This window comes from Phyllostomus discolor, chromosome 1 (assembly GCF_004126475.2).
Source record: "Phyllostomus discolor isolate MPI-MPIP mPhyDis1 chromosome 1, mPhyDis1.pri.v3, whole genome shotgun sequence".
Classification (NCBI taxonomy): Eukaryota; Metazoa; Chordata; class Mammalia; order Chiroptera; family Phyllostomidae; genus Phyllostomus; species Phyllostomus discolor.
The window spans coordinates 122,335,192-122,352,997 of record NC_040903.2 but is presented as its reverse complement, the minus strand read 5'-3'; the positions used below and the strand labels follow the sequence as shown (position 1 = coordinate 122,352,997).

Sequence of the window (17,806 nt, the reverse complement as noted above, 5' to 3'; positions counted from 1 at the left end):
CAATGACTCTATTTCTGTTGATTTATCCCTTTTATGTTCATCAAGATTTGCTTTGCATATTTAGGTGCATAATATTTGCATATTGTGTGTATAAATGTTTACTAGAATTATATCCGTTCATTGGATAGATCCCTTTATCATTATGTAGTGTCCTTTGTCTTACTATAGACTTGATTCAAAAGCTATTTTGTTGGATATAAGTATTGCTACCCTAGCTTTTTTCCCTTTCTATTTGCATGTAATATTTTGTTCCATCCCTTTACTTTTAGTTTGTATGTATTTTCGATCTGAGATGGATCTCTTATAGGCAGCATATATACGGGTCTTATTTTCTTATCCATTCCACTATCCTATGTTCTTTTTATGTCCTTTAGAGAATTTAAGTTCATTTACATTAAGATGATTATTGATAGGTATATATTTATACCATTTTATTGTTAGACTGTTTTCCTCTCTCTCTTTTTCTTCTTTCTTTCTTTCTTTTCTTTCTTTCTTTCTTTCTTTCTTTCTTTCTTTCTTTCTTTCTTTCTTCCTTTCTCTCGCTCTCTCTCTCTCTCTCTTTCTTTCTTTCTTTTTCTTTCTTTCTTTCTCCCCCCTCCCCCCTCCTCCTCCTCGTCCTCCTTCTCCTCCTCGTCCTCCTTCTTCTTTCGTCTTTCTTCTTCTCTTCTTCTTCTTCTTCTTCTTCTTCTTCTTCTTCTTCTTCTTCTTCTTCTTCTTCTTCTAGAAAGCCCTTTAACATTTGTTTCAGTACTTATTTGAAGTTAACATACTCCTGTAACCTTTTCTTGTCTGTGAAGCTCCTTATTTCTCCTCTGATTTTAAATGATAGCCTTTCTGGGAAAAGTAGCCTTGTTTGTAGGTCCTTGATTTTCATCACCGTGAATATCCCACTCTACTTCCTTCTGGCATGAAATATTTCTGGCATGATGGGAAAAAAGATGAAAGTCTAATCGATGCTCCATTTTATGTAACCACCTGCTTTTCTATTGAAGCTTTTAGAATTCTCTTTTTGTCTTTAGGCCTTGCCATTTTATTTATGATGTGTCTTGCTGTAGACCTCTTTGGATCCAACTTGTGTGGAACCCTCTGAGCTTCCTGGGCTTGTGTGTCTTTTTCCCTCACCAGATTAGGGAAGTTTTTGGTTGTTATTTCTTCAAGGAAGTTCTCAACTCCTTGTTCACTCTCTTCTCCTGGCATTCCCATGATGCAAATGTTGTTACACTGCATGTTGTCCCAAATGTTTCTTCAGCTGTCCTCATTTGTTTAAATTCTTTTTCCTTTTTGCTGTGTGGCTTGTGTTTTTTCATTTTCTACGTTGTCTTGCAAATCACTGATTCAATCCCCTGCTTCATTTAACCTACCATTCATTCCTTCCAGTGTATTATTTATTTCAGATGTTGAATTCTTTATTTATGTCTGGCCCTTTTAAATGGTTTCTATGTCTTTTTTCATGTTGTGTATCCTTAAAATCATTATTCTAAGTTCTCCATCTGATACATTGCCACCGTTTTATCTAGTTCTTTTTCTGGAAAGTTCTCTTATTCTTTCATTTGTGGCCTATATCTTGGTCTTCCTATTTTGGCTGCCTCTTTGTGCTTGTTTCTATGTATCAGGTAGATCTGCACAGACTATGGTATAGAGCTATGTCAAACCCTGCCTGTGATTAGCCGTGGGCATCCAGTGGAGCTTTTAGTGATTCACAGCATGCAGTTTCCTCTGCTGGGCCTGTTTTTGTGCAAAAAAGAATGAGGCTGCATTAGAAGGCCAGCTTTAACCATCACTGCACCTGGGGGGAGGGTCAGCTAAAGTCTCAGAGCTCCCAGAGATCTGCCTCTCTCTGCAGGTTTTCTGTTAGGGTTAAAGAGTGAAAGTCTTCCAGCTGTAGTCCTCAGCAGCAGGGTTGAGCACCATAGGGTGGGACAGAGTAATTCCTATGGGCAGGGCTATTGCTTCCCCTCAGGCTGATGCCACTTGGAGGCGACGGCTCTGCCTGAGAAAGATGGATCCTGTAGTATGAGGAATGACTCAGCACAAGGATCCTAGTGCTGTCCCTTCATTTCTCTCCTTAGAGCCACCAGCCCCAGGCTCTCAGGCATCTCTAGTGCACTCTGCCCTCCCTGTGCCAGATCCCAGGGTAAGTGGCTGCAAATGGAATTTTGTGTTTTGGTCCTTTAAGAGGTTCTCTGAGTCTCCAGCTACCTCTACCTGGCAGACAGAAACCCCACTGCTTTTCACTGCTGAATGTTATCTGGAATCCTTTCCCATTTCTGGTGCTATGGGCTGTGGAGCCCAGCTTGGGGTTTAGACACCACACTTCTCATGGGGAACCCTGCAGCTACTGAAATATACCTCTGGAACTTCAGTGGCCACCTATGGAAACCCTGCCAACCCTCTGGCACCTCCTCTGCATGCCTTACCAATCATTGTGGTGATGTGACTTCTTTTGTCTGTCCATGGTTATAAGACTTCTCTCCTGCTAGTGTTTAGTTGGTTATTCAGGATAATTTTCTATACTTATAATTCTAGTTTGGTCTTGAGAGGAGGTTAGTGTAGCTTCCACTTACTCCTCTGCCATCTTGAGTCTCCCTAATTTTTCTAAATTAATTTTTATAATGTAAAAGAAAAAATAATTTTATAAACATTTGTATAAAATTTTTATATCCTGGAATTCAAAAAATAACTTACATTTTAAAGTAATACCAGAAATTTTACTTCATTTGGGAGTTAATACTTTTCATATCTGATAAATAAAAACATTAAAAATTATAGAAAATTCTTTCTTGTCTATCTTCAAGATAAAACAAGAGGAAATGAGTTAGCATTGATTAGAATTTTTAGATAACTTATTTTAAAAGATGTTACTTTATTAAGCCAAAACTAAAAAAAATCACTTCTGTCTTTGCCAAATACTTCATATAACTTGCCCCACCTAATAATTATGGTATTATGAGTGGATACTATTATTATCATCAATTTTTATAGGTAGCAGAGACTTATGCTAAGCTTGTTATATGTCAGTAACATTCTAAGTGTTTTATGTGTGTTAGCTCATAAATCAGATAACACAATACCCTTTTCTAGATTAGGAAACTGAGAGTGATTATGAGAGAAGAACCCTGGCACTCTGACTCCAGACCTCTCTGTGGTGTCTACAGGAGCAAGACTTAGACTTTCAACCTTCTATTCAAAGTCATTTAGTTACTAGTGGTAAAAGTCAGGAATGGAACTTACATTTTTTCTGCCACACCAAGTTCATCACAAATATCAGAATTATTTAAAGGTTTTGTTTAAAAAGCTGTGTCTTCTCCCCGCCTCCCAGCTCTGTTGCATCAAAACTTCTTGGGCCAAGACTCAGGCATCTATATTTTTAACAACCATTCTAAGAGATTTTAATGCACATTAAAGTCAGAGTCTAACTGCATTATAAAACACAAAGCAGCTTTCCTATGAGGTGCAACTTAAATATCTGGTATAATTTTAGATGATGTTATATTTAATTAATCTTAAGATTCTTTGTTCAGAATTTAATATATATGAAATGGGACTGCCTATTATAACTGCTGATGGTATATTGCAATTACAGTAAAATATGTTTTTTCTTCTTGATGGTACATAAAACAATGTTGTTTTATATTTGATATAGTATGGAAGTTCATTGGGTAATGAAATACTAAAGACATTGCTTATTAAATGCTGTTCTTTTTAGTCCTGGGTCACACTGTGAAAAGGTGCCCATCTATATGCCATGAAATGCAGGGTGATGGAGAAAGGACAAGATGTCACCAATCACACATAGATTCACATGTACCATGGCTGTCACTAATCATTATGGGTTAGAACGGATGAAGTGATGTGTGTGAAAGCAATTTGAAAATAAAAAATCATACATGAAAGTGTACATATGCATGGGCTTGAAGTAAGATTATAAGAGAAAGTGGAAATAATGTGAAAATGCTTTCCAATCTTGACACATATAGAGATTAAAATTCTCAACTTTACTCTTCTTTTTTCTTGAAAATTAGCAAGCATATCAATAAAAAGTTAGTGTTCATTAATGCTTGCTATGCTCTAGTAAATTGTGTTTTATGTAGTTTATGTCATTTGAGCCTTTTGGCAATTCTCTGAAATACCTTATTATTACTATTGCTATTTTACAGGAAATTCAGTTGTTAGTGACATTAAATAAATTGACTAAAATGATCTAATGAGGGAATGATGGGAAAAGAGTATGAGCAGAGGCAGTTTGAAACAGGAACTTGTGTGCTGAAGTATATGTCAAAGAAAAATTTACTCTATACTAACCTACATGGGTGACTCTACATAACCAGGAAGGAGAGAGTGGATGTAGGAGCCAGGTTGTAAAGATAGTCACTGCAGAGGGAAAAGGAGAAAGCAAGAGGGACATGTGGAGAATATATATATATATATATATATATATATGTGTGTGTGTGTGTGTGTGTGTGTGTGTGTGTATTCATTGCAATTTCCTCCAAACTTACATGATCTAGATATTTTATTTTCATGTTTTAGGTTATGTGTTTCTACCAAGTGCATCTGGTTATGTAATTTTCTTTTTCTTCCCTTTCTACTAATGTGACTATTGTAGTTTGATTAGTTCCATTTTAAATGCGTCATCCATCTCTATTCCTTTTATCACCCACCCCCTGCTTTGTGACCTCTTTGTTTCTGTTTTTGTTTTAGAAGCTCTATCATTTAGTTCTTTGAGCCTTTGCATGCCTCTGGCAGCCTGACATTCCTCTTATTCTATCTATATTTGATGCACTGGATATGTGATCTGTACTTGTCCTCAGGAAAATTGTGAAATGAATGTAATCTGAAATACCTTACCTCCCTCTTTCCATGCTTCTCTTTCCTGTTCCTTAGCCCTTTCCTATAGGTTCAGTGATTCTCAGTCTATTTTGCTAGATATTTGAAGAATGTAAACTGATAAAATGTTAACCCCAAGTATTGTAGACTAATAAGTTTCCTTTATGGGAATATTTATAGTTTGAAAGAAGACTAAATGCAGAAAGCAGTGTAAGCATGAAGATGAGGAAGTGCAGGACCTAGAGTGGGGATGTTGACTCAGAATGGGTCTCATTTCAGTACCCTCGGATACTCTGGTGTTGAAGAGACCTTTTGAATACGTGCAAAATCCCACTCTCATACACGATATTGTAAAAAACTGAATCAATGCAAAAGCAAAGATGCATGTTTATTTCATTGAAAATTATAATAGACACTGTGCTACTTATATATTCATTTATTTTAAAATTATTTTTTGTGGGTTTTCCAAATACTAGCACTGTACAATCTTTTATTTTCAGCTCATGGCCTGCTGAATTGTGTTAATTTGGAAATTAAAACATAATTCAAAGCAGAAACAAAATAATAATTAGTAATCCTCTCTGATCAACACTATTTCTAATTTTGAAGATTAATTTGTTTCTGATTATTTTGTTATATGTGCCAGAATCTAGTTTTTGCTATCTAAAATATACCCAGAACTAAATAAATGCCTTATTATTTTTATAATTTTTATAAATCAAGCTATTATACAACTTGAAAAATATTTGCAGGTATAAATATACTTCAAGTTTAGTGAATGGTAGGATCTCAAGAAATATGACTATAACAAACTCTAGAAAGGAGTTAAATCTTTGAATTTAGCTACAACTCATATAATATCCCTAATGTAAAATGAAGCATTATGTTCTATATAATATTATTCTCATGTATAACGATGGCATCTAACACAAAACATGCACAATTAGCCTCATTTTCCTTAGTTTAACCATGTAATGATTGTTTGCCAAAACATTAACATTTACCCTTTTATTAAGAAATGTAATTGTTTCTTGTTAAACTAGAAAGTTAAATTGCAAATGTGTAAAACGATGTTTCAGTTGCTTGACTTGTCATTTTTCTCGGCTTATGGGAGGTATCTTCTATCTGTAAAATTGTATTGATTTTATTAAAGATGATGGTGCTGCTATTGATTAGGCTCATTGAATAAGTCTGTAATAATATAGCTCTAAATCATGGATTAATTTAGTAATCGGTAATCCAATAATGTCTTTAGAATCTAGGTAAGTTGGAAATTCTTAAACTTGTAAAAAGTCAAAGTCCTTGACATGGAGAAGGTTATAATTTCTGCTGAGAAATTATAGAGAAGCTATGGAGACAACTAAAGATTACTTTAAAGGAATATAAGTACTGTAAAAATGTCAAGTATGGGTAAAGTCCTTCTTTGTCAACTAAACTAAACAGCTTATGTAGAATAAAGAGTACTGGAATATGCAATTTAGGGAGCAGTTGAGTTGATTTTTAAACATGATTAATGGGTCTGTTAAGGTTAACTGTATTTGCATTTGCAAAATTTCCTGGATACTTATAAAGGTATAATACCAAAAATAAAAACAAAACAAGCTAAGTAGACAGCAGTGAAACAACGATTAGCAAGTTAATTTTAAGGATTCCATTTATACATTGGTTCATTCAAATCATTGTCAAACGGTATTATTTGTTTTCCTCAGAAGTCACATTTGGCCTAGAGCCTCCATGAAATATAATTAAACTATCACCCTAGAAAACATTCGAGTTGCTAATCTGCAGCCAATTATTTCACATATCACAAAGAAGTCCATAGTTACTAAATTGAGTCATAATTCCTAAACCACAGTTTATTCAGGAAGGTTTTAGTGCCTACCTGTTTAGCACAGTCTTACAAATGATCCCTCACAAAGTATGCAGAATTCAACAAATATCTTTAATGGGCTTAATTGTGTTTCACTGCAGTGTTGAGTCTACAAATGCTTTTCAATAGTGAGAGAAATGATGGCATTTTCAACTTAATTTGCAAATATAATTGCCATTTAAATGTCTTTTTGTTTCTAACTTAAGTTCTTTTTGACAGCAGAAATTTCCCCAAAACACTAATAGAGTATTTAAATAATTTTATTTATTGAAAGAAAATCCAAGGGAAAATAACATACAGCTATCTGAAACTATTTAGCAGAAAGAAAATATTAAAAGAAAAAGTAAGTTAAATCTAAACTTTGAGATCTAAAATATAACTAATATTCAATATAAATTTAACACAATGTATATTTGATTAAACTTACAAATTTAAATATATTGATGAGACTCAGGAAATCAAAATGATATCCTGGAAATATAGGACAAAGCAAAGAGCCATAAAAACAAACTTAAACTAACAAGCTAATCCCTATTTCATAGACCTTTCCATCATTTCATTGAAAAATAAGAATACATTTTTAGCTGAAGTCATGGAAAATCAGTACAATTAAATTCAATTCAATCAGTTGTAATATTCCCTTGAGAAAACGATTTCCATTTCTATCCAGAGTTTGACCTCTGCCCTACACAAAATTTTGAATTCTAATTCTTTATTTTTAAATATTCAATGTGTGTTCAGGGTAGTCTAATCACCACTCATAATTTATTAAGATTTATTTTAATAATGTCAATAAAGTAGTCCATATACAAATATATGGAATATGTATTTCCCCTAACTTCCACTTCTGTTTCTAAGCAGACATAAACATATGATGGGTTGATTCTGAATTGACATATTTCACATTAAAATTTCAAGTATTCAAGTCTTAGTTTTTCTATTTAATAACATATATTTATTTATAAATATGTATACTCAGCAAAGAACTTTTTATATCACATTTGACAAAAGGTCTGATCATCCTGTGGTAGCTTTTTTCCTAAGCTGAAGTATAAAATGCCAGAGACATTGCTTTTTAAAAATAAGCACTAAGAAAACTAATTAAACTAGTTAACTACAAAGGGAACATTGTAGGAAGAGAAATATATCTTGGGATTGAACCCTATGATTTTATTGTTTTCACAGAAAATGTAATAACTCCTCATTGACATCAACTACCCAGTTGCAAGAAGAGTATACCTTCTGTTTTGTTGAGACACAGACAAAGCAATTAGTAAGAAGTAGTCATCAACCAAGAAGAAAATGAATTGGGTGTAAAATTTTTCCAGTTTACATGTCTGTTGAGAGGCTCTGATAGTTGGAAGGCACATTAAAAAAAAGTTTTCAATAAAGATCATGCATTCAAAAGAATTCTCTGAAATCATTCTATCAAAACCAGATTAGTCTGTCATCACCTTTCAAGTTATGAATCAAAAAAAAAGGTCATGAAAAATACTGTAGCCAGTTTGAAGAACTAAATTAATTAATTATTCTTCAAATTACATGTTTTGACAGATAAGTTTATTATAAAGTCTTTAAAATAAAAATGCATGTTTGGTGAAAAGTTAGTACAGTTGTCACTCATATTTTGTCATATTTTAAAATATGAAAGTAATGAATGGCATCGTGATTCTGTCTGTAACATGATGTAACTGTCTAGCTGGTCTGTGATCCTGACCATGATGGTTCTCACACTTCATTGCCATGCCAAAGTCAACTCTGGGATGGACGCCAAGTACCATTAGTTTATCTTATTTCACAGCACTGTGGTATACCATGCATCTTTCAAGTCTCTTAAAGAAAACTTAATCACATGAAATGGAAAAGACATTTTAAACCAGGTATACATAGTATATTATAATTTGTGATGGAATAAAAAATAGGTAGCAGGAAAAAATTTAAAAGGCAAGGGTAGCTACATATATATTATATATATACATATATATTATATATACATATATTATATATATACATATATATTATATATAATGCATGTAAGAGAAGACTCAGATTTTAAAGCATAAAATAAGTTATTTTATTTTTAAATAATGCATAGTTAATGAATATTTAAATCCTACAAATATAATGGGACTATTGTTAATAATGAAAAGTAATAATGTTGGGCATGATTTGGGACTTCTGAAAACCTTAGTGAATTTTAATATCTAAGATGCCATTAGTTTGGGGATGCACTATTATTTTATATATCACTACAAAGAAATGCTACAAATTGTACTTAAAATAGGCCTGATTGCAGAGATATTAAAATGTGGAGAAACAAGCATCTTTAAACTGAAGAAACACAGTAATGCTCCTAAATAATCAGGGATTAGTTATCGGCAGTAGGAGATTACATAGCATAACCTTCCTCCTGGAAAATTAAAATCTCCATTGCCTGATGCCTTCCTATAAAAGAAGAGAAAAACATTGACATCAATTACACTTAAAATATGTTATCAAAAAGAAAAGGGGGGAGATATGTTAGTGAATTCAACTTATAATAAACACAAAAATGTTAGAAAAAGGAAGGCAGTTGGTAAAAAGGTAAGTTGTCATTATTATCACCACTTAACACAATTTACATATATTTCACTTATCCCAGTTTTTTAAATTTCCTGCATTTTTATTCATTGACTTTCAATTAAAGCAACTAAACATTTGATCTGGAGTGAAAAACATCGATTCTAATTCTAAGTTTGTTGGTTTACATAAATGATTCAGAACCCACTTGAGATATATACTTTAATTTATTACTGTATTGATAAATACGATTGCTTTGCAGTTCTTTTGATTGCACTTTGTTCTTGGCATTCATCAGCACTTTCTTAAAGATTTAATTAAAATTAATTTTTGAAGTACCAGCCAGTTCTCTTCAAGTTCTGAAGCATTGTGTATTTTTATTGTGTAAAAGGTAACAGAAATTCTTACTACCTTATCATGTTTAATTGTAGGTTGGAAACTCTCACTTACAGCAATTTCTTTGTGTAAAGTTACTTAGGAGACAAGGAGACTTGCTTTCCTAGAAAGGACATGTCTATCCAAATATTCTGAACATAGTTTTTTAGTTTTTTGCAAAATTCTCACTCAAATCAAGGTTCAAGAAAAGAAGGCAGCAATGAGTTAAGCCTCTGTTTATTACAAGCAATGAGTATGCAGAACGGCAATTAAAAAGATGATCCACTAATAGGGGGTAGTTGAGAAAAGTGGATGTTTGCCACACAAAATGGAAGGCAAGCTGAAGGGAGATTTAGTATATATTAAGCTAAGTGCCCAAATATTGTCTATCTCTTTGGTGTAATAAAATAGATGGTTGACTGTAATTTTGAAAAAATTCAATATGCCTGATTTATTTTAAAGTCATGAAATTCATATGTTTTTCTATTTAATTTAAAGGTTTTGGTTTAGCTTAATCCTATCACTACCTACATATTCAGACTGGTCCCCTCCTTAACTATGAGAATACACATTAAATTCAAAGTTCGTATTTGTCTCATATTTTAGTTTCAAAGATATGACACTTTTTAACATGTATTACAAATATGGATGAATGCATCAGGGATTTCCTATTAAAATTTCTTCCTGTAGACAGTAAGGTACATGAAGCACTGAAGATTCGCCCCATGGTAACAGAACAGGAAAACTGTGGAGCTAGTCTCCTTCTGGTGACAGGTGAACACTGCTCAACAAACACACACACTGCTTTGCATACCTTCCCTGGAAAGAGGCTTTATTGAACATAGTTGTAAAATTATCTTTTAAGTTGAATGACTGAATTTGCACAAACATTTCTACAGAATTAAAAAAAAATCAAGCTGTGTCATTTTTCCACTACATTTTGTTGTGCTTTTTATATTAATATTTGCAAATGTTATAATTTAATACTTATATCCCAATTACTTGCATAATCAGTTTTTTAAACTCCTGGGGTATTGAAAGAACATATAATAATAATAATATTCTTCTTCTTTAGACAAAAGTCTTTTTAAATGAAGTTAAAAGCTGAGATAATTTAAGGAAAAAGATCTTCAAATTTTCATAATGAACAGGTTTAAGTGAAATTTACAATGCATTGGAAAACTGGCTGGTTAAAGGTATGATTTGTCCTCAGGTAGCTCAAAATCATTTTTACAGGTTTTTGTTTTTTTGTAAAAGTGTTTTTAATCTTTGTAAAATAATAAAATAATATTTCACAATTTGCACAGAGTCTGACTAAAGGGCAGAGGCATATTCCCCTCAGTGTTTAGAATAAAGCCAGATTTTTCAGGCCCAGTTCTGCTGTAGAGTTCGTATGCACTGCAATTGCAAACATTTTCTTGTTCCCTCTAAAGCTAGGGCCAATTTCATTACAAATGGAGGTTAAAGTAAAAAAAAAAAATCACTCATGTTTTACCACCTTCTGTGCTAAGTATTATCTTAACCTTTTGTTCTGGTTGACCCATTTAATAACCTGGAAGAAAAAAGTGTTGCTCCCATGTCTGGTCTCAATGGAAGTCATTCTGTAATAGACAATAAGCCGAAAGGCCATGGCTGTCTGGTCAAACAACAAATATCTCGTCTGCATGGGCTTACGCAGCAGCTTCGGTCCTTTCTTCTTCAGAAGCGGCTTTGTTGTCTTGCCTGTAATTTGCACATTTAGGCTCTGTAGTTTGTTTATAAAATAGTTTTACACAAACCACTCTTAGCAGTGCAAGCTTCTGAGTTGAAAATTATTCAGGCTTGTTTCATTGAAGGCACTTAGTTTCCATGGCAATTTATAAAAGATGGTGGTTTGGTTTCTTCATTGGAACAGATGACTTAATTTGGGTGTTCGAGTGGCCGCGAGCAAACTCCGATAAGCCTGTGTGTTATGTAAGCCCAGGTTTACTCTCCTGGAGAGTAGTGCATGCAAAAAGAGACAGCATACAGTTATCTAGCTTAGCCATGGGAGGAAAACAAATAAAAACAATAAAGGTAGGGTGGGGATAAGGCAGAGAAGATGAATGTTTTAAATAATTCTGAGTTCAGGTTCTTTTCAAGAAGGGTAACAACCAAAGGTAAAAGGGCCTACATTTGTTTAATTCTCCACGTAAAACCTTCTCCAATGGAAAATAAATGCCAGCTCTTCATGTACCCTGTTTATAGTGAGGTTTTTGTTGGCAGGCCATTAGGTTTCCATGGTAACAAGCAAACTATTCATTTAAAACAAAACCAGCCATGACTTTGTGCTTTGACAAGAATTTCTATAGCTCTTTTTTTTTTTCCAGAGTTCAACCAGATGACCAGATGACACTGTAATCTTTGTAGCCACAAAAGCACCTGAAGGTCTCTTCTCTACTCAGGTCAAGACTATCTTTTATATGTAGTTTGGAATAAGTTATATTTCCATGATGTCTGTTTATCCCCAGTGCTTAAAAAATTTGTTTTTATTATTTTATTTTGAGTCAGTAGTCAGTGGAGGAATCTTTGGTAGTTTGTTTTTTCAATGTCCATTTACAAAGACTCTTCATGCCAGTGCCTGGTGAATCTTTTATAGCCTCTGCCAGGATAAGGTCACCTTCGAGGACTTAGGATAGAGATGAGGACAATAACTGGAAAAAGCCATATATGTACTAAAATTCCAACAGCACCATCAACGGAATCTAAAGACAAGGAAAACAAGTGCCAAGAAACAACCAAACAAAAAATAAGTATTCCATGTAACAACCAATAAAAACTTCAGTGAAGTAATGAAACTACTTTTGTATATGGAAAACATTTTTGGAAAGTATTTTTTTTTCAGTTTTATTTATCAGCTTAATTTCCAAGACAAGTGAAAGGAATATAGCTTACATATATGGTTAGGTATATGGTGTTAGGCATTTGATAAAATAAACATTTTTCAGATTTAATTTGACATAAAAAGATACAAAAACTCCCTCAGAAGGTCTTTGTGTGGGTTTGTGGCTGAACTGAACCTACGAGTTCTGCCAGTCACATAAAGTCATGCACATACAGAATATTCTCTCAGACATTCTAAATGCCAGCTTTTTTCCCCCAAGCTTCCAAAATGTTGAGGTTTCCAAAAAGCCTCAAGTTAAGCTGATATATCTTAGAATACATACCTTACCTGGGAATGCTAATGCAGGCAAAATCCAGTAATTCATTAACCTGGCTTAAGTTACAGAATGGCAATGACCAAGGAGAGAGCTGAGGTTTGAAAAGAAGAGACACACATTCTCAGCTTTCGAAGGTGTGGCCACAGTAACAGTACTGCCTGAGCAGGGTTTGGGCCAGAGCAGTTTGAGCTTTGGGCTTCCAAACTGTTTTGTACTTAGACATTAACATTAATTTAATACTCATCAATCACTATTCATCAAAATGAATTTTAGAAATGACAAATAGACAAATGTAATAGAATACTTCCTCATACCAAAGTGAATACTTTTGTTTAATTAGGATTATTTGTTTCCTCTGCTTTATAGAGGCTAAAAAAGAACTTCAATAATGTATAGAAATATCTCATTTAAAATAGTCAGACATTTCTCTGGAATTAGTAGTTTAAGAAAACATTCTATTGTCTAATAACAAAGTCCCTGCAGGTGTTCATTGTCATTTCTCTGTGCCTCCTGTTACCATGTCTGCTCTTTTCTTTCAGGAGTGAATGATGTTCTCTAGCTTTCCTCTTTTGGAAAGTTTAATTCACCTTACTGCATTTAATTTCTAATATTTTTCAGTGATTATCAAAATGTAAGTTTTCTGTGTGAGATGGTAACTATCTTCAGTTAATATATTATTGTCACTGATTCATGTTATGAAATCCAAAAGCAATTGCATTCCTCTCTGAGGAGAAAGCATGGTTTCCTGTGCATTTGACAAACCCACTTCATTTGAGCACAGCTATTAGTCATATAAGGCAAAATCAACCAGACACGGGGGCGAAATTTTTACTAAATGGGTTCCTTGAAATATTAGGTGTAATGATGAGAAGGTAAAACTGTGAGCAAAATGTCTCATTGTTATATACAATCTCAGTTTTTGTCTTTTTACAAAGGTAAAAATGGAATCAATTTGGTTCATATGAGAGAGCACTCACCGAGTTTTTGTACAAACAGTACTTTAAACAATACCACTGATATAATTTCTCACTGATTATACACTCAATTAACAAAGACTCTGATTTGCTCTAGACTTAATACAAAATGGGATCTCATGCTCCTTTTATATGTGAATAATTGATGAATTTATTTTTATAAATTTCATTGATGCTTCTTTATATGATCACAAAATTGAAGATTCCAGGTAGTCTTATGAAAATTATTCAATTGGAAGAATTTGTAATTGGAATGACTTTAGTTAGACTTCTCAACATCAAATGAATAATATGAGGATGATGTTTTTAAGAAGCAGCCCAATACATAATTCTGATGCTTCTTGAATTATTTATCATTTTTGTTTACATCTATTTTACATAAAAATGGATTTGTGGTGAAAAATAAAATTTGAAAAGATTATTAAACCATGATATTCAAACCAGAGTAAAAGTGAAACCAAATTACTAAGCAATTGATTGTGTAATCTCCTCTAGGTAGAAGGGATTAATTATACCAGAGAAAAATAGAGCTAACCCATTACTTTATATATTTATGTGTATGTGTGTGTGTGTGTATACACATATATATGCTAATGACAATATTAAATTTGTTTTAATGTTTAGCAAAAGTGGTACCTAGGATATATCTTTATAAACTGAGGAAAGAGATGTATGTCTATATAAATGTTGGTTGAGTGTATAGATTAGCCAAATATTTTGAGAAAAGTTAAACACCTCTGATAGTAATATTATAAATTAAAAATATTTTAAAATCCTAATTAAAAATAACAGACCTACTTTTATTTTATATTAGGGCAAATAAGCATATAGTCAAATTTAATATTTTGAGTTTAAATTATCTTCAAAATGTTAGCACCTCATGCATAACAAATTCTAACTAAACAAACTAAAAATGAATGTTTTTTAAATTATAATGTTAGTTTGCTAGTAACTGCATTACTTTAATATCTAATCAAGCTAATTCAAGAAGAGACACTTACTCTTACTTGTCAGGTCTTGTTTTGCGCATTCTCCTTCTGCAATTGACACGTCATCAATGGCAATGTCACCTTCAATGCCAGGACCTCGAATACCTTCAAAAATGAGCTACAAATGGGAATGAAAGAAACCTAAATGTAGAGCTTTAAGTTGCAGATGAATTTCTATTGAGAAATTGAGGCATAAAACCTAAAATTGTTAGTCCATACATCTATTTTACTTGATGACCTTCAAAATTCTTACTTACCAGAACCAAATTATCTTAGTAAAACCAATAATGGGATATACCTTACATAGTATATGATTTTTTTCTACAAAAAATTTCTGTGTGGTTCTTAAAACAAAACTACAATTAATTGAATAATATAATAAAACCACTACTACAAATCTCATTACTTTTTTCTTTTCTAGGGTAAGGAAAATTTTCACTTTGAACAGTGTTTCTCTATAAAAGATTCCCTCCTAATTTCTATAAACAGAACACTGGTTTTCTAAACATTTTAAGGAATTAATCAGTTTTGGATTTTCTACAATGGTGTTATGTTTTTTTTTTCATGCCCAGAACAAGGGTTTGTCATTTCTAGAAAATTGTTTGATTTCTTGCAAATATAGTAAATAGGTTCCTCATATTCCCCAAATGTTATAAATTACCACTACAATTTCACTTTTGACATTCTATTTTTGAACACTTGAAGATATTTATGGGTCTACATATGGTGAGTGTTTAGTAGCCAACCTTTGAATTTCCAGTATAGAATAGTGGTTGGCACTGAGGCTTAATACGTGAGTCTCAAAAGAATTCATGAATAAAATCATCTCCCTTTATTGCTAAATTAGCAATAATTTTTTTTAGCAATTTTATGATGGCAATATGGAAAATTAGCAACTTATTTTAGCAATTATTATTTCACTTTTACAGAAACAAAAATCTTTCAGAATTTTTCTATAAACCCTTATTTATTTCTTGCTTCCAGCTATACCTTTTAAGCTAGATATTAAAAGGCAACCTATGCATTTTGTGACTATAGTTCCAGAAAAAAATTCTACATGTCAAAATGAAATATGCACTTTAGCCTTTCCAGAGAATAATTGGCTAAATAAAGAGCAATTTTTAAAAAAATTTTTAAAGAGCAATTTTAACATCAAGTTGATGTGTGCATTTTTATAGAATGTCTGGCTTTATTTCATTGCAGCAATTTATGGTGAAAGTCTACATGAATACCAAAAATTTTGTTTTTATTTTTTGTCTTTGATGGTCTCTTAATATGGCATCTTAAAGGCAAATTTGTGGTGATTTTTAGACAATTTAAGCATCCCTTGAGAAGCAGCCTTTGATCCATTGTTCTCTGATACACTACTACTCTAATTTTATCAACTGAAGTAATTAGTAAGTAAAAAATTTAGTTATCAACTTTGGTATTGAGTCCCTGTCCTTTGCTTCAATATCATTTGTAAGAATAAGAGTTATTTTTGTAACTTGAAGGAGAAAAAACCTGAGAAGGTTTTATTACTATATTTAATTTCTGTAGAGATGTTTTTCTGCTTACTTATGATGAGGTATGTTAATAGAGTCATGTTTTGGAAAAGTCCAAAGCCATTTCTTGGAAAAACACCCTGTATCACTGAAGCCATAATAAAACAGCAGGCTAGCATTCAAATATTCTGAACAAGTTGGAACTATACAAATGCTCAGTCCTCAGAATCAGTACTGAAGCATTCCTTAGGCTGCTAGAAATAATTACTTATATTTGAATTGTGTTTGTTTTTTTTGGAAGGTGTCTGGAAAGTGTCTGAAAAACCCTCAGAAGACTGTTTAAATCACAAGTGAGGATTTTTTTTTTACAAGTGAGGATTTTAAAAAATACTAGTAATATAAAGATTCAAGGGCACTGCAAATAGAAAAGAAGTCATTTTAATGACTGCAGAATATTCCACTTTGTAGATATTTATTTAACTAGTAGTACCTTACTATTATTGCTAGACACTAAAATTATTTTTAGCAATACTGAACAAGGCTCAGGTGAGTGCATTCCAAAACATTCTTAGGCACTCTTATTTAGAGAGCATGGCTCTTTAAGGTCATCAAAACTGCCCCCAGCAGCACTCTGTCCATAAGAAGGCATTGTGGTTTTCCTAACTATGTGTTTCTAAGTCTTTTGGGTGTTTTACTTTTTTTGATATATACTGCTTACCTGGTAGAGAATCAATGTTAGAATAAATCAGTGGTTATTCCTGTCCCTTCATAGTTTTAGTTATGGGATGCTGAGTCTTCTCTCGTGAAGATAACAGCATGAATGGAATGTTACCTTGGAGAAAATTAAAACTCACAGATTCATGTTGACATGAGTCTTATTTCATAAAATCAAGCATTTCCATTTTGGCCACAAGGTTAATACTTTATTGAATGTGAATAAAGTGCTGTGATCAGAAAATTTTCTTTCACATGGGTATTTTAAGGGTTCAAACTGAGTAAAATGTACATTTCTGCCTTGCAGTCAAGTTTTAATTCTGGAATGAAGCAGGAATAAGAATGTATTATTTGGGAAAATTTGATTTGGTAAGAGGAAACCCCCTGAGTCAACACGAGTTATCATTTAACAAGATGGAGAGAGAAGGGAAAGGGAGTAAGCACTGCTCACAGAGGAGAATGCAGGGATTGCAAAGTAGTCGTGGCAAAGATAAAGGGATATGCTCTGCATGAGAAGTGAGCTGCTGGTGCAAAGGCTAATAAGGGTAGGTTAGAATGTTCTGCACCCGCTTACAAAAATTTAAACAGAAGCTGAAGTTATAATCCTTTTATAGGAAAGGATTCTGAAGAAATAGGCTTGTGATACATGAATTTTCCATTTTAGTTATGCAGACATGAGTAGACAGTAAAATTAACCATAGGTTTTCTTATTTAAAGTACATAATGATTTTCAATAAGTTTTTGCTACCTGGAGGTAAACGTCAAGATAAAATAATGGGGTTATTTCAAAAAATCAAAATTAGCCCTGGTTGGTGTGGCTCAGTGGATTGAGCAT

At 32.8% G+C, this 17,806-nt stretch overlaps 1 protein-coding gene and 2 long non-coding RNA genes across 3 annotated transcripts in view; 1 reads left to right on the top strand and 2 right to left on the bottom strand.

The window, feature by feature from the left end:
- LOC118501258 overlaps window positions 1–2,931 on the bottom strand; it is a 16,998-nt gene extending 14,067 nt beyond the window's left edge. Inside the window, exon 1 of the long non-coding RNA XR_004903881.1 lies at window positions 2,921–2,931. This is a non-coding gene — a long non-coding RNA (uncharacterized LOC118501258). The remainder of the gene's footprint in view (window positions 1–2,920) is intronic.
- LOC118501259 lies at window positions 226–17,806 on the top strand. Its single transcript, XR_004903883.1, has 3 exons — window positions 226–354; window positions 10,130–10,135; window positions 17,795–17,806. It is a non-coding gene; the product is annotated as an uncharacterized LOC118501259 (long non-coding RNA).
- Window positions 9,495–17,806, bottom strand: part of MDGA2 (MAM domain containing glycosylphosphatidylinositol anchor 2) — an 859,730-nt gene continuing 851,418 nt past the window's right edge. The window contains exons 16-17 of the mRNA XM_036028780.1: window positions 14,786–14,891; window positions 9,495–12,354 (exon numbers count right to left, since the gene is read on the bottom strand). Coding sequence (XP_035884673.1) covers window positions 12,266–12,354; window positions 14,786–14,891 — 195 coding nt within the window. The 3' untranslated portion in view covers window positions 9,495–12,265. The remainder of the gene's footprint in view (window positions 12,355–14,785; window positions 14,892–17,806) is intronic.